General features: G+C 35.9%; 1 protein-coding gene across 5 annotated transcripts in view; it reads left to right on the plus strand.

The window, feature by feature from the left end:
- The window catches only part of negr1 (neuronal growth regulator 1), a 146,599-nt gene that overhangs the window by 30,645 nt on the left and 89,179 nt on the right, over nucleotides 1–26,775 (plus strand). For all 5 annotated transcript variants that reach the window (XM_067373710.1, XM_067373711.1, XM_067373715.1 and 2 more), the window contains exons 2-3: nucleotides 2,897–3,135; nucleotides 19,945–20,070. In XM_067373710.1, coding sequence (XP_067229811.1) covers nucleotides 2,897–3,135; nucleotides 19,945–20,070 — 365 coding nt within the window. The remainder of the gene's footprint in view (nucleotides 1–2,896; nucleotides 3,136–19,944; nucleotides 20,071–26,775) is intronic.

Consider the following 26,775-nt stretch of genomic DNA (forward strand, 5'->3'; position numbering starts at 1 on the left):
TGACATTCTTTCTTCAAAATGTTTTTAATATCTCAAATAGTAAATATTAATAGTAACATGAAAATAGTCTGATAAATTACATGAGATGTTAAAAGCATTAACAGACAGGAAAAATTGGATACATATAGCAATTTAGCGGGTGAATTATGTATATGAAGTATAATAAGATGCTATAATGAACTATATGCCTTTCTCCATAGACTTTCTATGATGTTCAAGGCTAAGGATGCTGATATTTAGAAGGCAGCTGTCTAACTTTGAGATAGCGAATGGGAACATGGTTTGTGTAACATTAGCAGCATATTAATAACTGTTTGATAACTTAGTCAAGCCAAAGGCTTATCATATCAATTACTGTTATGTGTCCAACATTGTAGAGAGTGATACATAAAACAGATTACATTACCATGATAGGTGAGCCTGTATAATTCACTCTTCCTCTTCTTCTGAATCATGTTTCCTTTTCAATCATATATGGCTGAATTAAACATTCGTGTAGCGTTTACTACAGTTGACCAAGTGGATCAGGTAGTCCAAGCTGGTGTGATTGATTGGAGGCAGAACTAATTTGCATATTCATGGTTCCTTGTATACTAAATGAAGCAAGAGAGTGTAGAGTTAAGCTATTTTAAAGCATGAAGAAATTATTTTCACAGGAAAAGATATTTAAATATACCATTTTGATTATCAAAGATGAGTTTTAAGGGATAAAACTATTGACTGCAAGGGGATTTCAGAAGAAGAACAAGAAGAATTATGGCATTTGTAAGAACAAGTTGAGCATTAACATATGCCAAACCCCTTAGAATGTGCTTAAGATGTGATTCCATGTTCTGCAGTTACTTTGTGCATGCTTGGTTGAACACACAATCTGAATTCATGGCTATATACTGAATGTGTGCTCATTTAGCACAAGTATTTATTTATTTGGATAATTATTTATTTAAGTGTAAAAATGTGCTGTCTCTCATATCTCTTATGACATTAATGCTAATGTGAAGAATATATCATCTGTATTGCAATTAATTAGTTATGCATATGTATTTAAGCCTACATAAGTTATACCCTGTTATCTGTCATTGAAATTAAGGGATGTGGCATGCATTATGACATATCACTAATATTTCAGATGATTTTTCATACATTTCCGATTTAATATGGTACTAATAATAGCATTAATTGATGTTTCAGTAGTTACTTTTATTGGATTTACGATGCTGTACACAACATGCAGTTTGACATTATGAAATGTTTTTAATTTAGGAGGAGGATGTATTCTAGAAGCAGCAATAAATTTTTAATAAGATCTGTTCTAAATCACATTCTGCGTGGGCTTTTCTCATGTGTAATGGTAACTCAACTGTGTCATTTTATATCTTGTCCTATCATTGTGTGTACACTTTTCAAAACAAACCCAAGTGAAACAAAGTTAAATCCCATTTCATAACATCAGCCTCCTTAAGATGTTCAGCACATTTCCGAAAGATCCAATCAACTTTGAGGAAGTGACCTGATACCTGCAAGGTACTGACTGATATGTTGACTCCCATTTCACCTGTAACCTCAAGAGTATCCTGTGTGAAAACTCTCAGCATAGCCTGACCCCTCAAACCACTGCTGACAAACAATAAATATGTCAGATTTTTTTGGTTTACTTTTTTGATGTCTTGTGTTTCAAGGTCAGAACTGTCAATTTGGAGATGTCATGTGATTGCATTAAATTAATGAGGGTGAGTAATTATGACAGAATATTCATTTTTGGGTGAACTATCCCTTTAAATTCTGCAAAACACTCTCTGTTCAGGTTTAGGAAAACGGTAAAATAACATATCTTCAACATGAAAATAATCTGATAATAATTCCATGGAATATATTAAAAACCTTAAACATTTGTGCGTTGTGTTTTGAAGTCAGAACTACTTGAAGATGTCATGTTTAAATGTATAACAAAGACAGAAATCCAGAATCAAAAACAAAACAGGATGACCTTCAAATCAAAAATCAAAACTGTTTTTTGAGAAAGAAGGAATTTTATGCAACCACTCCATGTTAGGATCTGCATAATTTGGCTTCTACAGATTGACGGATGGATTTTAATTGGGCTATGTGACTTTTGACATCAGCAGCAAAAGAAATGGGAACCGCTTTCTCCTCCCTTTAAAAAGTTGATAAGCCTATTTAATTTGTTCTCCTAAATGCATGATTATATACTTAGTTGCATTTTATTATTTGCATTTAACATTGTTTTTTTAGAACAGACGTGTGACCCATTTTTGGGTCACGACCCACCAGCTGGGAACCACTGCTTTAAATATTAAATAGTTATTTTGTTGTTGTTTTTGACAGTTTCTTTTGTGCACACCAGGGACTGATGTAGTTTGTATGATTTGCAAGTGGTGTTTATTAAACAGTCAGAATGATTTTTCCCAGTATCTAAAATAAAATCAAGATCTAAATTGTTTTTTTTGTTTTTTTTTGGGTTTGTTTGCCCTGTTGAAAAAAACAGCATATGCTGGATAGGTATGTTTTGAAGCATGGAAGCTGGTTTATGCTGGTCCTTAGCTGGTCATGAGCTGGTTTAAGCTGGTCAAGTGCTGGTCCTAAGCTTGTCCTGAGCTGGAGCTGGACCAACTTAGGACCAGCTTCCATGCTTTAAAACATACCTAACCAGCATATGCTGTTTTTTGTTTCCTGTAGTCAGTTTGTAGTGTTATACGTGGAAAGACGCATTGTGTCTTGCAAATATTTTGCAAAAATTGAATCAGCTAGTAAATAGTGTTCTTGATCAATATGTTCTGTTTATATCTGCAGTTACATTCATAATCTCATGCTGATGTTGTAATATCTGTTGTCCAGGGCCTTGGTTTTGAAATGTCTGCTTTCATTCTGATTTCAGATGCTACCTGTTGGATGGGATCTCAAAAGGAGCATGGTTGAATCGTTCCAGTATCATTTATGCAGGGAATGACAAGTGGTCAGGGGATCCTCGTGTGTCCATCGTATCGAATGTGGGGGATAAACATGAATACAGCTTACAGATACAGAAAGTGGATGTAACAGACGAGGGATTGTACACCTGCTCAATACAGAGTGAACGTAACCTACGCCCAAAGCTCATTCAGTTAATTGTAAAAGGTGAGTGTTTCATCAGATTTTATTATGATTTGCTTGTTTTTTTATTGATGAAGAGCTACTTTAGCAATATATTAGCCATGTTTGGTTTTTAGGGGTGAGGGGGCCTTTGAAGTATTGCATTAACAGTATTTTCCTCTTTGCTTACAATATTTATTAATAGTATCAATGACATAAATTTGTGTTGAATTTACATCCATATTCATGAAACTATATTTTGACTTCAAAGTGCCCAAAATGTCAAAAATGTTTTGAATCTTGAGGGCACTGCATGCAATTTTACGCTACTGCTTAAAGCTTAGAGTAGTTTTTTATACATGTATATGTTTGCAGTCTTACAGAAAATATGGAATGATTGTGTTACTAATGACTATGAAATCATCAAACGTTGGTAAAAACCTTTTAGATGTTTCATTATGTAAATAGGGATTCTAGCTCTACATGTGTGTCCCCCTTTTAAGGAATTAGAGTAAAGTCTGTGCAAATTAGCCTATAGGCTATAGATAGCAGTTGGAGTGTAGGATCTGGTGTGAGATTTTATGTTACATAATAACATAATGATTAAATACTGCCAAGTACAAGTGGATCCAAATATACATTTTTATGGGGTTTGATTGTTAATTTAATATGTATTGATGAATTTTCTTTTGCACGGTGGGCAAATAAGTCAAAAGTAAATTAGTCTTTAGATGAGTGATTACATTTATGGTCCAAATTTATGGAGGACATTTTTTTTTTTCCTCCATAATTACTGATAATGTCCATGTGGAATAACATTTTACATCATAGTAGTCTATGTAAGTGGCCACTATGCAAGGCTCTTTTTTTATTTGGGCCAAATGGATATCTTTTTTTTTTTTTTTTTTTTTTTTTTTGTAAGGAAAACATTATTTCTTCTGTTAGCTTTGCATATTGATGTTGGTTTTCCATACTAATTAATATGTTTAACTCCCTGACGGAATGGTGATTAAGAAAAGAAATTCACCAATGTTGTTCTTTGAAAAAACCTCCAAGTGGCAGGTACAAATATTGGCATAAAGCCTTACATGTCTGTCTGATAATCCCCTCTTCTCAGTAAATATGCATAACCGTGAGGTCTGCTCTCAGAACTTGTTTTCATAAACTTTATGTTTGTGAAAAAATAATCAGCTTTTACTATAAACCGGTAATTAAAATAAATGACACTTCAGGTCAGGTAAGTTGAAGTAGGATAAGTTGTTGGTTTTTTACAATAAAACTAGTCGGACTTCTACTAATCAGCTAGGAAAATAAGGTACATTATGTACATTTTTATTGTTAACATTAATTAATGGTCAATACATCATCAATCCTTCTTCCAAAACCTGTTTTTGTCTTACCCTGATTGACTATGGTCAAAGACTTCACATATAGAAAGACTGTATATTTATGAATGGTAGATGATTATTATAAATGGGAGAAAGTGCAATGCGGAATAAAAAAGCTCTGTATTTATATGGCATCGCTGTCAAAGAAAATTTAGCTGGTGAAGTGGATTTACTTGTTGTAGAGTTAATGAAAGTTATCATGAGCATTGTAATGTTTAAAGCAGATGTCTTAACAAATGTCAGTACACCGAGAAGATTTTAAAATGAGCAGTTTGTTCATAAATATGTAAGATCGCTGTGGAAATACAAACTGGAAGACAAAAGACAATGAGCGCAGCGCTGAAAAGGGGCGGGGCTACATAAGGTCTATAGAGACGCACACGTTTTTTGTCATGATTCGCTCATTTAGAAACAAAGTTTATGAGACAGTTGTTGTCAGATTTCATTGGTGATTTCAAATATGAAATTTAATTGAAAGCTTGGTGAATAGCTTTGGAGAATTTGTTTCCCCATTCAAAGAGATAGGAGCTGCACTTGCATGCTCGAGAGGCATTTAAAAGATGGCCGCTGAGTGAAATGACTTGTCTTAAAGGGACTTTGCTATTTTAATTGTTTATATTTTAGACCTGAGAGGATGGTTTACACAGGAAATTGCGTACATACTTCATGCCTCGTCATATGTGTAAATAGAGAAAAATTTCTCCAACTACTTTAACCCATGTATGGTGTGGGACTGGCATAGGCATAGTTGTCACAACAATCAAGTAGGTTGACAAATCTCCAACCTTCGTAGAATCACTCGTTAAAAAAAATGCAGAAGAGAGGAGAGTCTGCTGGCAAAAAGAGAAAGAGACAGAGCTCGTAATAAAACAAGAATCAACATTGGCTTGGCTTTTCAGAGATGGCGAGAACTGAAGGATTTGAAATGTTGTAAAAGCGGCTCCTAGATGGCGTATTTTAGGGCTGGGCGATAAAACGATAACGATATGTATCACTGTAGACACTTGATCGATATCAATAAAAAATATGTTCACTAAAACGTTCGCTATTTTTTATTCTTCGTCGGAAGAAAACAGAGGTTGCGAAGCAAGTTTGGTTGCATTAACAAAGGCACTCGCTCTCTGGTAACCTAGCAACGTAAGGAGTGACACGCTAGACAGATAAATTTACAACTATTACGCTATGTAAATATTGATTTACATTTGTTGGCAGACTTGGCATATGCACCGATTAATGTTTCTGCCGGTGGGTGTCCACACTATAATGTTGCGCTTATGGCAACATTAAATCCTGGAGAGAAGACAATTCTAGATTCACGGCTGCACATGCAGGAGGACAAAAGTTTGAGCGCGCAGATGTGATATCTGAGCGAGAGTGCGCGCGCGCGCGTCCAGTTTTGTGCAAGGGAATCTGCCTGTGAGTGGACAGATTGCTCGCACATTTGATGCGCGCTCAACATTTTTCAATATATTAAACACCATAGAACCCGCATTAAATAAAATATTAGAAGAAAGAGAAGAAAGTCGTGTCTGAATTTCGCAATTTTGTATTGGTTAAAACAAATGGAGAATATCTCATTTTTCTGTAGGTGCTCGACCTTTTCCCAGTGTGGCGCTTGATCGCAGCCATTCGTTGGAAATATTTAACATCAGGATGGATGATTACATGCTTTAAATCATCGATTTGGGCAGCTTTGAGCAGCTCTTGAGGTTATTATCCAGTATGGAAGATGAAATCCTTGCTGGTGTAGTTGTGTTTACTGACTTTGATGAGGCCCGCTCTTTGCGCTGTCCACTCAGTTGTCATCAGCGGGAAAACCTCTCTCTTTGATTGTGCGGGTTAGTTATTTTCACAGCTAGAATATGACGGCTGCACAAATAGATTTTTAAATGCTCACAGTTTTTATTATATTTCTTACTGTGATATTGTAACTTCTGTGATAAAAAAAAATTACAGTCATAAATGAAATGCGGGACACTACTTAAGTCTTGCGGGACAAAGCTCCTAATTTCGGGACTGTCCCGCATTGGTCACCCTACTTTAGACTTATGTTTACATTTTAATTATTTGAGTTTTCCATGGTTCAGTGTTTCCCATACATTGACTAGACTGTGGCGGCCCGCCACATTCTAATTTGTCCCACCACAGTCTCAAAATTAAACGGAAATTAGGCTTGTCGCGATATTTAAATAGCTGTCTGATAATTGCGCTCTTTCATACGGCAAAAGTGGGAGTCATAGAGCAAAAGAAATAGACTAGCACCAATTAAGTTTTCGTGCACTATATTCAAACTCATCTGAAGCCATTCCATAGCTTCATGTGAGGGATAGAAGAATATGTGCATCGTTAAATTTAAGTTCACGTCGTCTTCCCTCCGCTGCAGCTGTCATTCATTCTCATTCAGCGCGTCGTGTTCGGTAACGGCAGTCAGCAGCACGCACGGTAAAACTCTCTAATATAATATATTCCCATTATAATACTTGATATGTAGATAAAGGACTGTGGATTTGCATAAAATGACTTTATCTTGCTGGAGTTTAATGCTGTTTCTGAATGATGTCATCATACTGGCTTGTGTGTCTGTTAGATCGCACAACACAAGGTCTATGAATTCGCGTCACACGCACGATAACTGGAATTTAAAAGTGAGAAGAAGAATATGATTAATAAACTGTTTATTTAGATGTAGATATACACAGGGATTCTCTTTGTGCCGTGAACTTTTTAATGCGCAGCGCAACTGCGCACTGCGATTCCATAATATATTGCTTCAAGCGCATCATTCAAACGGTTTTGAAGCGTTTCATATTATCATGGTTTTGCACACTTCATAATACAAATAGTAATTTTAAACTTGTTATGAACATTTGGATTTCATAAAATTACTGTGCAAAGTTTTTTTTTTTTTTTCTTTTTTTTTTCAAGAATTAGGCCAGCATAATTTTTGCTGCTGAATAATATAGTCACCTAGTTTTTATTTATTTATTTATTGGTCAGCTTATGATTATATATTTTTATTCATTTGTTGTTTTTCTCTATAATGAAGTAGTGTGTTTAGTGCATTCTGGATTGTCAAAGAGTGACCATTAGTTGCACAAATACAGATGTATAGATACAGGCCCCTCCTGCTAATAAATTAATTCAACAAATGTAACCTCTTTTGCTACATATTTTTAATGGTTTAAATGTATACTCTACATGTTTGACCACTTATAAACTTATTCATCTTTTAGCCTACTATATGTTGTGTACGTGACTAATGTGCCCTACCATCACCAATAAATAAATTACTTTTAAAGCAGTTTCTTCATTGATCTAGTCACTTAATTTTTGGTCTCAGAATGCACCAGATTTATGCATTTAAATTTAAAACATACAAAATTTTCCTCCGGGGGGGCATGCCCCCGGACCACCCTAGAGGGACGGATGTCCACCCACCACAGTATCACAAAATCCTGTGGGAAACACTGTGGTTCTTGACATTTCTGTCTTAATAACTGAGGGTATTATGATCAGAGGAAGGTTAAGTTTAAAATAAAAATGTTTAAATGTAATATAATATTTTTCTCCTGGTCCTTATTTTAAATGGGTCATAAAAAATATCAATAATTATCGATATCTACCGATATGAAACACTGATATCGTGATACAGTTGCCCAGCCCTAGCGTATTTATTACTCAGCAGGTAAGTAAGGTATTTTATTAAAGAGATAAATTCCCATATGTAGCTCTCTAACAGAGATCGCTGTAAAGTATTATCTATTGTGAAGGGTCATATTCATCCACAGTCAAGCAGAGCCAAAGCACAACCAAAACAATGTTCTTCTGCAAAATGCATGCAGTTCTGTTTTTTTTTTTTAACTGCTAGAGGGCCAAAAGTTAGTGCACCTTTAACAGTAGCATAACTCCTACTACTTTTAGATTTATTGTTTAATATAATTTATATTATTTTTATACATTCTTCACTGAAACCAGAATATACTTTTATGTATTACTAATTATGTATCTACTTAAAAAAAAAAAAACTATCTTACTAGCTCTTTCAATTTAGCCACCTATTGTCTTGATAACAGCTCTGTACAGTCTGGGCATTCTCTCAACCAGCTTCCTGAGGTGCCACCTGGGATGCTTTTTAAATTCTATTGAAGAAGTTCCCATGTATGCTGTTTCCCATGTTGGCTGCTTTTCCTTTACTATCTATTCCAACTCTTTTAAAATTTTTAGCTCATTTAAATTGATTACAATTTTAGTTTTATAAAGAAATGTATATTTAGTGTTTGCTGCAGCACATACATAAACCTGATAATACCTATCATTTTTTATAAATATATCATTATTCTTTTGAGCTGTTGTGTAGATGTTTGTTTTATTAGCTGGCTTCATCTCACATTCTAGCAATTAGGAGATACTTTCATGACGAATATTTATGTAAATTTTCTGGTAGGATTTTATTGTGTATTTTTAAGAGTAAACTTGGTGTATATGGTCGACACCTCAGTAGGAGGTGCTGACTCTCAGCAGTGACAAATAATATGCTTATTTTCTATGCACATAAATCCACTGTCTATAATTAACTACAGAAAGATCACTGCAAGGGCCCTAACCCTCTTTGAGATAAAGCAAACTAATACAGGCCAATCATATCTGAAGATGTGTAGTTTTAGAGGCCGTAACCTGTAGCCCATCACTGAGTCTCTTCTGTGTAATTATAATCAACAAAATGAATGTCCTTCTTTTTTACTCGCTTAGCCGAGGGCTGTTTCATGATCATGATGGATCTTTTGTCCTTAGAATCTATTACTTGCATGTATCTCTGCATGATCTGGTATAATTAATAAGTACTGTTAAGAAAATATACAAGCACTGTTGGGGTAATGACAACAACTAAAGAGAGAGAAGAGAAACGACAGGAAACACATGATGAACAGCGGTCTTGTAATAGGAATCGGTGAGTGGTAAACTTAATCTCCAGCAGAATTGTATCAGAAATGAAATTGCTAGATTGACTCTTACAGTGGCACAAATCCTGGAACACTAAATCGTACATAATGCGATTAAAATGTTTTATTTGTCCTTTATGAAATTTGAACAGACTGTACTTGCGGTCTCTTCGAGCTATCTTGATGTATCCTGAACATTTGTGTGGACGAAATGGTTTTGCTAGGTCATTCTTTCTAGCAGACGGGTCAATACTGGGCATCATCAGAGAATGAGTGTGCTTGTTTGTTTTGTAGGGATCGAATAAGGATAGCCCACACACATTTTTCGGAGAATAATCACCTATCTTCTCCACCACTTAAATCTTAGCCTTGTTTACCAGACAGAACCATTTGTCATAGTCCTTGGTGAGTCACCATTAAATAGAGCAGTTTGAGACCACCACTTTATTCTTTTATAGATGTGCTCAGTTAGTGAATGACAGATCAAATGTATTGCTATTCTGCACATTGGCCCTATAGATCTAACTTAGCTAAATATTAGGAGCGATGGTCTGTTTGTCATCAGCAACCACCATTTTGTTTATTGTTCAAGAAGAAATCAGGCAGCCTAGCATTGAATACATTTAGTATAGTGGCAACAATAAGACTGAACAGGAAGGCTTCTAACCTTATTTATCATTGAACTTCCAAGTCTTTTGAAGTCATACAATAACTTTGTTAACAAACAGATTGAAATTTAAGACGTTATTCACAGAAAATCATCTCTTTGTGGCTTCTCTCAAATGTCATTCTCTGTTTCACATTGCCAAACTGGTCTATCACGTTCAGTTACAACAGATTGTATCACTAACATCAACCTAAGGGTGGGCAATATACCGGTAGACACGATAAACCGGTAGAGATTTTGGACTATCATTTTCAAGCATTGCGGTTTAAAAACAACTGATTTTAAACTGCGCAATAGGTCTTGTTAACAGAGTCAATTATGTCTTAAGTGAACGTAAACAGTTGAAAAAGAAAATGCATCTGTAACAGAATATTGGATCCGTCCATTCAGTTTTAAAGTGACAGCAGCCTAATATGCTGTCTGTGTCAGTGTTGTCAAAAAGTACAAACTTCGATACCAAGTCGATACTGAAATTCTAAAAATGTGACGCTTTGAGTGATGTTGAGAACACCTCTGATTGGTCATTGTATTCCCATGCTCAACATATATGTCTGTGATTGGCTACAATGATCAACGCCAGGGGCGATTCTAGGATTTTGATTTTAGGGGGGCTCAGCCCCCAATAAGGGTATGTTTAAAAAAATATTATTTGACTGACTGTTGCTCATTTGCAGACCTACTCCCGCACGACAAGAAAAAATGTCGTATATCCATCTACAATGAAATATAAATTATTTTAGTTTTTTTTAGCTTTTTAGCCTTTATAATCAACAATACGGTTGGATATTCATAAAGTCACCCCATGAAAATTGATGTCATTTTAAGTATTTTAACTAACCAGCTAATATTCATTAAGAATATAGACAAACCATGTATTAATGTAATTGTCTATTGGCAATATGATTAATCTGTTCTATATTTATTTCTATTTATTAAAAATAACAACATGAATTATCAATTTGCCACTTCTATAAATCAAGTACAAATCTAGTATAAATAGTAAATCAAGAAAATCAAAAATCCCTTTACTCTACGCTTACTCTAATTTATGTATGACACTCCTCCTGATTCATTATTACTTAATACAAAACTATATTTAATAATACAAAACAAAATAACTCCACATTCTCTCTCTGGGCCATCTAACGTTAGTGCTTTCAGACAATGATGTGAGTCATTTCTGTGCATGGCTGCATAATGTAATGTCAAAATACATTATAATATGTCTGTAATTGTAAAAAGTAAATTAAAATAAATCATGATCGTTTTCTGAATCTAAAGTATGTTTTCATGGGTGTAAATCACTTCATTTTTGTAGGAATAAAAAACAACTATCACACAAGGGCTGAAGGTGAACGCAGCGAAACGTATTGGTATTGGATGAGAAACCGAGCCGTCCCGTGTGCTCCCAATGCTCCAGTAACATTACATTATGTAAACTGCAATGCATTTATGACAAAGAACTGCACCGATGCAGATGTAATATCATAGCATTAGCAATCTATCAATAAATGCACGCACACACGACACACACCTTGTGCTCTCTGATGTTCGCTCTGCTCGGCGCCCCCGCAGATTGAAATATGCGCTAAATCCAAGCAGACTCAGATAAGGGGAGGAGCCGAAACTTGACGCAGCTTGCCGCCGTTTCAGATGAGTTTTTTTAAAGGGGACTGAAGCGATCAAAAATTTATTAATCAAATATTTTTTTAGGGGGGCTGGGCAGAAGTTTAGGGGGGCTGAAGCCCCCCTAAAAAGGGCCTAGTGACGCCCCTGATCAACGCACAGGAGCGTTTGAAAGCACACAGAAATGTTTGAATTTGAAAGTGTTTTCAAAGCAGGAGCATTTGAAAGCAGGCATCTATCAGAGGGCCGGATATGTAAGTGATCAGTGAAGAGTGTCATTGATGTCTGTTTAAAATGTGTTTTTGAAGCTTTGTTCATTGTAGCCAATCACAGATATATGTTGAGCGCGTGAACACAATGGCCAATCAGAGGTGTTCATGAATCCGCTCAACAGCGCTCAAAGCTTAACATTTTTAAAATTTCAGTATCGAAGTATCGAAGTATGTACTTTTGACAACACTACTGTGTCATTAATGTTACTCAAACAACAGAACAGAGAAAATCTCTCACTGGTCTTGACAGGATCACTTTTGTCACTTTAATAAGAATAAATGTATATTTAATTTTATTAGAATATGCAGTGTTTTTTTGTCCGGTTTAGCTCACTTCTGGGTACAGATTTGACCCCGAAATATAGTTAAGAAGGTACACACGCACACACACACACACACACACACACATTTCCTTCAGTTATTTTCATGCTTAATTATGCCTGTTAAAATGTATTGTACAATCTTCTGTTACTTTCACTATTCATTCTATTGCTCTATTGTATTTTATCTTTCATTTCATAGCACAGCACATATTTAGAGCTTCTCCAGCAGGGCACAATTCTTTAGTCCAATTTCGATACTACAGCAAAATTATACACACATACATATACTCTAATTATCTATATATTCCGAATTGATCAAGCAATAAACAGCACTGTTATCACTAGGTATCGTTAGTCCTCAATCCAGTCCTCAATTTTAGTGGAACATCATTAAGCTAGGTTAAGATGTTTTGAACTTCATCTAAAATGTCATGAAATATTAAGCTTCATTTTAGATTCTGTACCAGTGAGTCTGCACCTCACAGCAACTCTGCAAAGTCTTTAATGTGAAAGTTGATCCTTTCATGAATACCTAATATTCCTCTCCCTGATATCTCTGTTCATACTGTAAGCACTTCTGAGTCCTGCCTAGATAGAAACGATACAGTGTGCTGGGGAACAAAGCAGTGTGTCTATGCCAGAATGTTACCTGTATACCTTTTATATTGTATTAATATCTTAAATGAGAGATAAATAAATGATGAGAACAATATTCAGAAACATCATCTTTTACTTATTTCATTTAATCAAACTACTACATTTCAATTAACTCTTCAAATGGACATGTTGTACCAAGAGAGCTCATGTACTGGGTCGTGCACATCCTCACTGTCTCACGTTCCGTGGCATTACCAACTGAAGAAATCCCAGTGGGTTGAGCAGCCTGTCAGGGTTTGTGTTTTGTTTCTGTCTATGACACCTAATTAGGGATCTAAGTTGGTTGGTTTTAGCAGCCTTCATGTTGTATGGGGAATTGGGAACCACTATGAATGAATGTGGAATCTGGCAGTTTTGCAAGTGTAGCATATTTCCACTTATATTTAAATGCATGTGCATATTTGTAGTACAATGTAGTCTCTGGATCAAAATATTCAGTATTTCCTGTAATGGTTTGCATGCATGAAACCTAAGGAGTATTCCCAACATGTTTTAAAACCTGTTCAGCTGCCTATTAAGGCGGCATCCTAACTGATTTGGAATGCTTTACATTTGCAGCAACTCTGCATTGTACAAATAGCGAGACTACAAGAAAGTAACTAATTTGGTGTTAGCATTTTGCTAGGCTAACAAAATAATACTATATTGAGTATAATTGCAGTTTTTAAAAAGACAACTATTTTTTATCATTTTTTTCTGTAGTGCATACATTAGATTTTAGAATATATTTGCAATCTTAGAGCAATTATGAAGTTGACTCCTTTGTGAAGAATACCTGTGATGGTGGATTATAAGTAGGCTGCGATTTTTTTTCTTTCTTTCTTTTTATTTATTTATTTATTTTGTTTACATTGTTATCTTAGAAGGCAGCAAAATTATGCTTCCTACCTTTTGGAACCACAGTAGAGTTGGGTTTGCGCCTATGATTTCTCTTTCTAGATCAGTTCACTGAATCAAGCTCACATTTCTTACTACTAACATTTCTTAACTGCCCCATTATGCTATTTTAAAGGTTTACATACATCAAAGGTAAAAAACACTTTAATTTTCCCATAATATACATTGCACATCACTATATTTTTCAGTGATTCTCTCTAAACCCCTCCTTTCTAAGAGCCTACTCTGCTCTGATTAGCCAGTCTGTTGTGATTGGCAACAAAACACCCATTACCATAACTGAACTTCAGCTCCGGAGGCTTCCTCAGTCCTCAGCGATTGTACACACTGTAAAGACAGTAACGATGACATTAAATTTACCAAATGAATTTGAGCGCATGACGATGAAATTTTGGGTTTTGCGGTGCACATGTGCGACTGTATTATTAACTGTATCAATAACAGCGCATACGTTAGCCGAGCACTAACATGAATGACTGATGTAACATTATAGTTTGTAAAACAAATCTTGCTCCATCCTTTATTATTACTCAAAGTAGTAAGAACAACTATGTATTTTGAACACCCGGTAGAAAATATACATCAATAATTAATCATACTTACAGGTTGTGATTCTGAGGAGCAAGGGTCAAAGTAGACGTTGTTCGCGGGCAGCCAGTGAAGACCATAGATGGGCATTATGCATATTTGTTACAGTGTTATGAATGTAAGTTACAGAAATAAGATAGGAATTACTGAAAACTCATTTCGGCAGTTCATAATTGATTCTTATTTGGGGGGGACAATAACTTTATTTCTTTAAAACTTTGCTGACCTTTTACATTCACAAACAGCTACAGTAGGTGGACAACCAAAATGGGTATTACCGCCGCCGCAGGGCCGCGGCGTTAACTGAAATTCAGTCGCGTGTAAAAAACTACCGCCAGGTGGCGCAAAGGGACGGATTGGAAAGTGACTGTAATGATAAAATGTCGGTTTGTAAACGGAGATGAAAGGACGAAGTAAAACAACAACATTACAGTATAACCTTTTAACATCCTTAAAAACCATTAGAAGATTTAAAGTGAGAGTTAATTTCAAAACGTGGGATAGTCTTAGGCTACTCTATGCATCAAAAATTAAAAGAAAGACCTTTACACAAAGTCTTACTGCATGCTATTGTCATTAAACAGTCATTAGGCATATATATATATATACACATATATATGGTTACATTTTTATCCCTCTGGTCGATGAAAGCGCCGGCGCGTTCTGATGGATTTTCTCCTCATGACAGAAACAACTTAAAACAGGCCTTCCGTCATTTTTGGCGATAGCCTACAGATTAGTACAAGACTACAAATGGTCTACTTTTATTTGTGCGCTCACAATAACAACAAAACCTTGTGCTTTAGTAAAATAAAATAAATAAAAACAGGGTGAGCTTTTAGCTGTCTCTCTGCGAGAAACTGAAACGTCTCAAAAGTGAACTTAAACTCAGCGAATAATTACCTAAAAAGAAAGAAATATCTCAATTCGATAATTTCGTAGGTCTGTGTTAAATAAGAGGTGATCTACCCGCTGGAATGTGTTGTTTCTGAATTTGATATTCGATATTTTAAGGAATAGAATACACTCCTGCATTTAAATGCGGCTGCAGGAGTTGCAGTTTTTTTATGACGTTTTATTAATCCATCCATTCTTTTTAGTTTCAATGATTTAGCTAAATCGTGCCTAAATAATGGGAGCGAAACTATTCAGTGACTCACGTTTTACTAAAATAAAGGGATATAATTCATGAAACACGCAACAATTTATTAATCAGTGTCCAAACAGATAGGCTATATTTTTCCTAAGTAGTTATCTGTCAAATAAAGGACAGGTAACGAATAACAAAGTATGTGCGAGTCAAAAATCCATGCTGTTTTATTAAAGGAGTTTAAAATATAAATAAAACATGTATTTGTGATAAATATAGGCCTAATATGTAAGAAAACTTACATTTTGCATAAAGATAAATGTGCTTTGATGCATTTGTTGGATAACATGTGGTTAAAGCGCCACTCAGCGGTCAAAAGCTGCAAATGCACTTTGCGACGCGGCGGCAGGCGCGGCGGTAGAAACACCGTTTTGGATGGCCACCTACTGTATATTACACACTGCATAAAAGGTTATATCTGAAAAAGCATAATAGGGGCATTTTAACTGACTTTTAGCACATGCTTGAATAATTTTTGCTCTGTATCTGCTTTTCGAATAGATTTGCATCATCAAAATGAACACTAGCATGAGTACTACAGTAGCAGCAACTGTGCACTACTACAGCTACATAATATATCTAGAGAAGGCATCACTTCTTCACCGATTCACTTTTTTACTCCCTTTGTTTTTACTTACATACTGTGGAGAATAGTAGCAATTAGAAATACATTGTTTTGTAATAGGCATGAATATGTGATCAGCATTGGTTCAAATTAGACCCAACTGCATTCAAACCAACTGCAAAACAAATCACTCTGAAGTCCACATGAATCATACCTTTTTCAGGCAGTCTGTGGTATGGTTTGTTGTGCACACACCAAAAACATTTACCTTTGTAACTAATTTACTCGTAAAGTGTGCATATTAGTAAACTTACTTAAACTTACATATTAGTACCTAAAGGTTGCACATTAGTACCTAAATGGTACATATTAGTACTTTTACCACCCCAGTGACAGCTTTTGTTTTGTTTTGTTCTGAGAGTGCACATAAGTTGATGAAAAAAAAAAAATGCTTTCCACTGACCAAATGAACTAAAAATTTCTAGTGTGAAAACTCATAAACTGTGCTGTCTTAAACAGTAATGTAGTCATGTTTTACCCTGTTATTTAAAGGTAAGTTACGTTAGCAGTTCTTCTGGAAAGGAGGATGAGAAAATTTAATTTAGAATGCTCTCTGTGTATTTTTGGCATGGCATGCAACAGATATTAAAGGTTAATGAGGGGCTCAGCTGTGCGATAGAGTGCATCTTTATAGTATTGCCTATTCCACTGGTAATTTACCACACAGAGGCCTCATATATATAAAATTCACCTAATTTTTGCCATAAATGTATCCACGATACTGTAACATACAAGTCCATTTATTGTACATCAGCCTTAACTTTTTTTTCCCCATTATTTTTTCAGCCGGAAGACAACAAATAGATAAAGCTGAATCTGATTTCTCTACCTGTCTCTCCTTGGCTCTTTGCCTATGCTAGTCTGCATTATGACAGGAGCCCACTTTTCCCTCAGCTCTGTAATTGGAATGTGGGCTGGCAGTAGGTGTGAAGCAATGGGGTCTTGGAATTGGGTGGCAGCAGTCAGCCCTGGAGAACCTGTCAGAATTTATAGAAAGCAAGCCATGTACTCCACTTTATTCAGAGGAAACTCTGCATTTTAATAGCTGTAAGCGTTTCAGTAATTCAAGGTGGCGTCATTAGAGGCTTATTTATTCACTCTGGGGCTGAGAGACAGAAATGCAACCCCCATCAGCTGTGGCAGCTCCATCTCAGCGCCTCCCGTCGAGGAGAGGAGGGAAAATTAGAGTGGAATGGGCAAACATGACAATCGTGCAACAGTTAACGAATTAAACGGAAAACAAAGCATCAGGTTGTCTTGAATAGGGCCTTGGGGTAGGGCTTTAGCGTTGTCTTGTTTTTCTCTTGTCGTCATTACCTTACCAATTGAACAGACTGAGTGGAAATAAACAGGTTAAAAATAGCTATGGCCAAAAGCATTGAGCTTGACACTCGGAATAGATTCATTGTAGTCAAGTTGTGGTTAGACCTTGAGATTAAATAACACGTGCTTTCATTATGCATTTAGTGATAGTTAAAAGAGCATCCCGGGATAGGTTGTTGACCTTTACATCTGTTTATGTTGCCAATTCAGTGGAGTGCCAAGGCATACCGGTCCTCTCTGCTTTTTTGAGCTACTTGAAAATACAGAGAGGGTTTCATTTCATCTGATAATATACTCTGTATTCACAGGTGGTACACACAAGACCAGTAATGAAAGTCAAAACTGTCTCAGGCTGTAATGAGAGATATTCCTTCAGTGCACCAAATCCTCTGGACTTTTTCCCTTCCAACTTATAAGCTCAAAAAGCTCAATTGTTTCAACACAATTTTACTATTATTGCATTGTAAGAGTAAAGAAGTGTCTGAGGGGAAAAAACATAATAAAAGACTTCAAATCTCATGGTGCACATTCACAGATAAAGTTCTGGAATATATGGCATGATGAAACTGATGTTACTTCGAACATGTTCAGTTTAAAGATCTGCAAAGGCCTCACATCTCATTTAAAGGGCCGGTACCTGACTCCTCAGGCATTGACTAATAGGGTCTTGATCCTGTTGAAGGTAGATATGATCAGTAGACAAATGCAACATTTTCCATTTGTGCTATCAGTGATTGTGGACATTTGTCAACAGTGAGAGGAAGTTCAAGTAAACCTGCAGTGGAGAGCATGACAGTCAGAGCATTGCTTTCAAACAATGAAAGGGTTCATTAGAATTTCAACTCAACCATTTAGTGCCAACAGATTACAAAAATCATGATAAGAAAGACCTAAACTGGAGATTAAATAGTGTAGGAGTGAATGATGTTGCTGCTTGTTTGGCAGGTACAAACTCTTGAGTTTGGTTTCTTTTGCTTGGAAAGCGGTGTTTCATTGAAAACTTGAGTGCCCTCCCATTATTTCTATTCAGTATGCTTTTAAGTCTCTTATTTTGATTCTGTCAGTGCCTTGTTTTCTTCTCATTGATTTCCCCCAGATGAGTATTGCTTATTCCATAATAGCAGTAATTCATGATTTTATATATTGCAGCTGGTTACATACAGTATGGATGCAGTGGGGAGTCTGCCTCTCAGGATAACTTAGTATTAATTGACATTTACAATAAAATAAAAATGAATTACAACTCAATTTACTGTTTGAGAAAATACAAATAAATATCTCTTGAGAAAGTTTGGCCATTATACATGCATCCAGTAATTGCATGGTGTTTAGAACATAATATTGGGAGAAGAGAGTGAAAGGATCAGAACTGGTCTAGTTAAATGCTGTGCACTTCAAACAACCTGAATCATGGCTGGACCTCAAAAAATGAACAAAGGGAATAGCTGATTTTGCAGACTTCTGACAATTTATTGCCTTTTTATGTAGGAAAGCAAAACCGTAGACATTAATTCATAAACCCCTCGACAACTGACGTGGTTTTGAGAAAGAGTGGAGGCCGTGTGTGATGAAAGGTAGGGTAAAGACAGATTTATATCTAGACTTATTTTTTAGTTCTACATCTGCCAGAAAACCATCACTTCAGTTTTAGCACCAAAATATTATATACATTCCATGAAAAATTCCAAATCTGATGTTTTATTCGCAAATGCTTGACAATACCAATTACCAATAACATTTGTATTTCTTTTATTTTTAGGAGTCCAAGTATGAAACTCTATTATGTCAGCATTATTACTGTATATTACTTTTTCTGCCTTAAAATGAAATATACTAAACAAGATGGTAGATGATTCTTGGCTCATAGACTATGAATACCCATATTATAGTTTAATCATATTGCACTTAGGCTTTATAAGTATACCTGTAAAGTAATCCTAGTTAATTAAATGAAATTTAATTATGAAAAAATCTAATTATGAAAAACTTGTTGATATTTAAATTGAACAAGTGGTCACAGGTATAGTGGGTGTAGTCTAATGTAAATGGCTGTATCTCCTTAAAATAAAATGACACATTTTCATAGAATCTGACACACCTACATAAAACATCATTCTAAGTGGGACATCTTTTTTTTTGTGATGGGACCCTTCTAAAACTATAGCCATCAACAATAATTAGACAATATTAACAATGCCTGACAATAAGATTTGAGCAGAACAGTTATTCTTTTAAAATATGAATGACAGACCTATGACCTTATTGGGTTAAAGTGGTATTGTGTTTGGACCTCGATAAATGCTACAGTACTTGACCCTTGTTGTTGTTTACATACTTGACTTTTGGCATTCAGCTCATTTACAGCTTTGTTTATCTAACTGTTTGTTTTGTTTCACAGTTCCTCCCAAAATCTATGACATTTCGTCGGACATTACAGTAAACGAAGGCAGCAATGTTTCACTCATCTGCACAGCCAGTGGGAAACCAGAGCCCAAAATCTCTTGGAGACACATCACCCCATCAGGTGAGTTCAAAGCAGCTCTGTGTTGTGTACTGACCAGATACTGACACATCCTGTTTTCACCCAAATGTTTACATCCACTTAAGCCATAACCAACTGCATTTACGTGATATACTCCACACAATGGACATTTTGACAACTATGTGTGCATATGACCATTCAGGCGTGAGGAGAACTGATCGCGCGCTGTCTGAGAGAACTGGGATTGCACGCAAGAAAGAGAGAGAGCGCGCACGTTGTTTCTGCTGCTGCCGCCAGTGTCTCTGTGCACGGAAAATTCTGTCAGTTATGTCATGTGAGGTATCGGTCTTTGGTATTGGGGGGTATTTTTACGAGTACGAGTACAAGTACATGAGCTTGGTACATGAGTACATAATCGGGCCCGATACCGATACTGGTATCGGTGCATCCCTACTTACAATACTCCTACGTCCTGCGTCATACATTGCGTCATGAGTTACTCATTTGCCGCAAGTCAACTTGCGCGTTTTGCGTACGGTTGTCCGCCGGGAGCTAGGTATTTGAATTTATAAAGTTTTAAATATGGATACTTGTCTTACACAAATGCATCTGTTCACTTCAAAAGGCCTTTATTAACCCATTGGAGTCGTATGGATTCTTTTTTTTTTTTATGGATGGATGCATTTTTTTGTTTGTTTTAAAATTTGGCTTCCCATTCACAACCATTATAAACCTTGGAGGTCTAAGGATATTTTTGAATATATCTCCGATTGTGTTTGTCTGAAAGAAGATAGTCATCTACACCTAGGATGGTTTGAGGGTGAGTAAATCATGGGATAATTTTCATTTTTGGATGAACTATCCCTTTAAGAAGACACCATGTCATTGTTACCTTTATAGTTGGAAAAGCCCATCCAGGATAAACTTGATAGTACAGTCATCAATATATAAGATGAGGATGCCCAATGCTGCAGCACTGGGTAAATTATTAGCAGTATGAAACATGACGCAAGATAACCCAGGATTACGTTTACCCAGGGTTTACAGTGATCCAGGGTTACCTATTCAAGTGTGAATTTCACATCGACTTTAAAACAGTGTATTAATATCTGTCCCAGCTGTTCAGTATGGTGGAGTTTAGAGTGGAGTTTGTTCTAAACCCTCCATAATTGAGTTTAGGAAAGGCTTTTAATCAATTATTGATTCATTTTGCTGTTGTTCTCACAAATATGCCTTAGTTTATATTAAGTTATCACTCTGCTGCAGTGTAAACAATGTGTTGAGGATACATCAACCTCAACTTTACCTTTCATAGTTTATATTCAGCTGTTAAAGCAGAAATTTTGGCACATTTTCAAAGTGAATTGAAAATTCAGTACACAGCATTATTTTTGAGTGGTTGTGTGAATTTTTATTGAAGTCAGCTACACTTATCTTTGGACTGCCGTATTTATTTCATTCTCCAGTGTATTTTGCGATTGAATTGCTTTTTGAGATTCTGATCAAAAGAGTCATAAAACTCCTTCTTACCAAAGGTAGGATACTTCAAATCATAGAAACACCAGAAACCAGACGAGAAGTGCATCAATAATAATATTAACTCCAGCCTCAGGAAACCGTCCTGTTTATGGTGGACTTTCACTTTTGGTCAACAGAGTCAGTCTGGCTCAGATGTGACTGAAAGCCATTTGTCTAAACTATTCTTCTTCTGGCTAATTTACGTCTGAGTGGGCAGAGAGAATGACAATGAGCGACAGCCAGTGACAGTAGAAACATTTTAAAGATACTGCTGCTTCTGCCACTGAAGCTTGTGATGTAAAAAAATGATTCATTTATTTAAACGGCACAACAAATATGCATGAAAAAACAGCACAAACAAATATGCATGAAACTGATGGTGGTACGAGGCTATAAAAAATGCTAAAGGCTCAGCCTCAAAGGGTTAGTTCACCCAAAAATGAAAATTCTGTCATTAATTACTCAACCTGTCATTCCACACCTTTAAGACCTTCGTTCATCTTCAGAACACAAATTAAGATATATTTTTTTATAAAATACGATGGCCTGCATTAACAGCAAGTTAATTTACACTTTCAGATACCCAGAAAGCTACTAAAGACATATTTAAAACAGTTCATGTGACTACAGTGGTTCAACCTTAATGTTATGAAGCGACGAGAATACTTTTTGTGTGCTAAAAAAAAAATATAAATAACGACTTTATTCAACAATATCTAGTGATGGGCAATTTCAAAACACTGCTTCATGAAGCTTCGAAGCTTTACGAATCTTTTGTTTTGAATCAGTGGATTCGGAGAGTGTATCAGACTGCCAAAGTCACGTGAACCATTGAAATTTCGAAACACTTATGACGTAACAAAGCCTCATTTACTGAAATCACGTGACTTTCATGCTTCAAACCACTGATTTGAAACAAAAGATTCGTAAAGCTTCAAAGCTTCATGAAGCAGTGTTTTGAAATCGGCCATCACTAGATATTGCTGAATAAAGTCATTATTTTTTTTTTCCGCACACAAAAAGTATTCTCGTCGCTTCATAACATTAAGGTTGAACCACTGTAGTCACGTGAACTGTGAACTATGATGTCTTTAGTAGCTTTCTAGGCATCTGAAAGTGTTAAATATTCCCTAGAATTAAAAATTGAATTTATCTTGGCATAGTTGAATAACAAGAGTTCAGTACATGGAAATGACATATAGTGAGTCTCAAACTCCATTGTTTCCTCCTTCTTATATAAATCTCATTTGTTTAAAAGACCTCAGAGGAACAGGCGAATCTCAACATAACACCGACTGTTACGTAACAGTCGGGGTGTACGCCCCCAATATTTGCATATGCCAGCCCATGATCAAAGCATTAGACAAGGGCAGCCAGTATTAACGTCTGGATCTGTGCACAGTTGAATCATCAGACTAGGTAAGCAAGCAAGAACAATAGCGAAAAATGGCAGATGGAGCAATAATAACTGACATGATCCATGATAACATGATATTTTTAGTGATATTTGTAAACTGTCTTTCTAAATGTTTCGTTAGCATGTTGCTAATGTACTGTTAAATGTGGTTAAAGTTACCATCGTTTCTTACTGTATTCACAGAGACAAGAGCCGTCGTTATTTTCATTATTAAACACTTGCAGTCTGTATAATTCATAAACACAACTTCATTCTTTATAAATCTCTCCAACAGTGTAGCATTAGCCGTTAGCCATGGAGCATAGCCTCAAACTCATTCAGAATCAAATGTAAACATCCAAATAAATACTATACTCACATGATCCGATGTATGCATGCAGCATGCATGACGAACACTTTGTAAAGATCCATTTTGACGGTTATATCAACTGTGTGAACTTTGTTTATGCTGTTAAAGGCAAGCACGAGCTACGTGGGCGGGGGAGCGCCAGATTTAAAGGGGCCGCAGCATTAATCGGCTCATATTTAATGATGCCCCAAAATAGGCAGTTAAAAAAATTAATTAAAAAAAAATCAATGGGGTTTTTTGAGCTGAAACTTCACAGACACATTCAGGGGACACTTTAGACTTATATTACATCTTGTAAAAAAAAACGTTCGATGGCACCTTTAATTATCTTGCTGTCAATGCATCAGATTTTCTCAAAAATATCTTAATTTGTGTTCCGATGATGAACAGAGGTCTTACGGGTATGGAACGACATAAGTGTGAGTAATTAATGACAGAATTTTCATTTTTGGGCTAACTAACCTTTTAATGTAGACTTTTTTTTACTTTGGACAAGCCAACAATATGTTCAGTCAGATATAATTATGTACCATCAAGTATAACAGTATTTGGTGCATGTATGGCAGTACTGTGGTCATAGTGCAGAGCTGTAATCACAGTAGCTCCTGGGCTGCGATTTCCAGTAGTTCTTGAATGACCCTGCAGGAGGCAGAACCTTTAACATAGAGCCACTAGATTTAATTACTGAAATACTCTAAATGCTATTGGCCTCATTCGTTTTTGTGTGTGTGTCATCAGACCTTTCAGACCTTTGATTTCAGTGCCTCTAATTATTGCTTGGCATATAGTCTTTTCATTGATATAAATGTAAAGGGGTAATTACTCTTAAAGACCTTTTAAAGACATTTAAGCATTTAAGGCCTCTCAAAGACCTCTGATTTATAACAATGAACAGATTTCCATCTGATTCAAAGGTTTGGTCCACAAGAAGTATTTGTTATAAATGGTAGTTTTAGACTAAAACAAACAGTATGGATGTATTTACATATGCACAACTTTAAAATTGTTAGAATTTTACAGCGTGAATCCTTTTGTATTATAAATATAGTTGTATAGTTACATTTTGCTATGGTATAGATATTTTTGTGTGATAAATCAGTAGACATTTTTTTGAATACAGTACCATAAAACACACAGAACAGAATGAAACTGATATAAAGAAAGATTACGTAATGCATTAATGAACCTGTTATCGTTCCACTGTACCGCCCGCAGTACACATACTTTTCAAAACAGACCAAAACTGTGGTTCAAGAACAGTATGCCTTTTTTAGACATTTCAGGCAAATTTTAAAAAATCAGAAGTGGTTAAATGTGATGCTACTGAACAAATTTAGTTAATGTCATTGATTAAATACAATAAAATCAACCTATTAATACCATGAATTCAATATTCAAAGATTTGTAAAGATTTGTGAATTTCTAACCGTGTTTATACACAAAATGTGTATGTTTTATATGCTGTCCATAACATACACTTCAGTTACGAAAACTGGAGCCACACTACACACGTACACCTGCAATCATGTTTGTTGGACTGGCTTGCAAGTACACTGCACTCTCTCTCCACCGCTGCAGATTTTGAATGAGTACTGAAGAACTCTTCACTGAGCACTTCCTTGTCTAAGCTTTAAATCACACTCTGTATTTTAATATTTTCAGGACTCAGGGCACTGAAAATTGCTTTATAGACATGATTTTAAATGCTGTAGGCTAGATGATGATAGATCCTAAAGTGAGCCCTATATAGGGACGTATTGAGGGTGCAGGGCCTCATGCTCTCCGTACAGCCTCGCCCAGCACGCTTGATCCCAAACATGCTTTCATAAGCTTTTTCCATTGTGATTTAAGGCCTCGGGATATAAGGAACTCTGACCTTTCAAATAGCTGACTATAACACTTCAGATTTGATTTTTTTTCTCATATGATAAGGCTACAGTGAAGCGTTCAATTGTCCTTTGTCAATCCTTTGTTCGTGCTTCTGCCTCCCAAAATTGTCTTTACTCTGGTTTATTGTTTCCCGAACAATAGCTCTGTACTCGGCACTGACAGTCTGTCTAAACATCGCCAAATGGTTTCAATACAAAGACCAGCTCTTAAAAAGTGCTCGGACAGATATTCAGCAATTGTTTTGTGGCACTTTGGGACAATGAGGAGGCTATCAGGGTTAAGGTGAGATACCAGGAATGGAAAAGTGGAGGCGGTTTAGGTGCATGTGCGTTTTGTGTGCGAGAGCCAGGGAGCGAGTATGTGTGGCGGTTGAATGATGGTTGATGGTTCATTGCTGACAACTCAATGAATGCCTGGGGGAAGCCTCTCATAATGCAACATTTGGGCTGCCGCAGTATTCTCTCATAGGTTAAGGGAAGGTATGTACAGAGAACTGCCACCTTAGCCCATAATGTATTCTTCACCAGCGCTCATCATATCAGCAGCAGGCAGACCTCAAGGAAATGTACTTTGTGCTCTCCACACAATGTGGGAAAGTGCTTACTGTGACTGCACTTAACACAGAGCAATGTGGAATCCTAGATTAACCTTGCTATGATTTGGCTAATTTGGTTGGAGTGACATTTCCCAGAGGCTCTGATGAGTCTCTCTTGAGCTTTTCAAATAACTCTCAACATGCACAATTTGGGAGGTAGTAGATTGTGGATGATAAGGGGCAAGTTTACATTTAAATACATTTCTGGCACATAATCAGTGTCCCTTGAGCCTTTAAAATGCTTCAGTGTGTGTGTTTTTTATATAGTATAGCAAACAAGTTGCTTGATATAACAAAGGTTGATTTCACAAAGGATCCATTCTTTATTAAATGTCACTAAACCTTGGTAATTTCCTCTTTTGGTGTAATCAGTAAGATAAATGATGGTTCATTGTGAAGTCTCTGTTAGGAAAAAGAAAATAAATCAAATAAATCACTGAACTAAGGGAATTATGGAGTGAGTTAATCACTGATAACGATCCCTCTGGTTTTTAGCTGGAGGAAGAAATATGGTAGGTTGTAGTCGATGTTTGTTTGTTAATTTTGTAAGTTTGCCTCTTACCTGAGAACAGTTGTTTTAATAATGTGATGACTGTCACTGCTGTTATTTAAAAGACACAGTGTGCCCCGAAAAAGTATTTGGACAAAATGAAACGTGTGTTGTTTTTAATCCATTAGATAAAAAAGATCAAACCAAGAGGCATCTATAAATCAATGATGCCAGAGTTTTTTCTCTCCTTTCTTAGCTATTTTTACAATTATGTTTAACTAACTGGACTCAAGGTCATATTTAGTGTTTGAAATCTGTTTTTGGCAGGTTCACTCTGGTCTTTTAGCACCTTGTTATAATATATATTATTTTATGAATAAAAAATAAAAATTATGCACATGCTATTTTTATTTTAAAATAAATGCCTCTTGGTTTGGCACAATATAATTTAACATACATTTACATATCTGTTTTCTTAAACCAAGCTC

This window comes from Chanodichthys erythropterus, chromosome 21 (genome assembly GCF_024489055.1).
Source record: "Chanodichthys erythropterus isolate Z2021 chromosome 21, ASM2448905v1, whole genome shotgun sequence".
NCBI lineage: Eukaryota > Metazoa > Chordata > Actinopteri > Cypriniformes > Xenocyprididae > Chanodichthys > Chanodichthys erythropterus.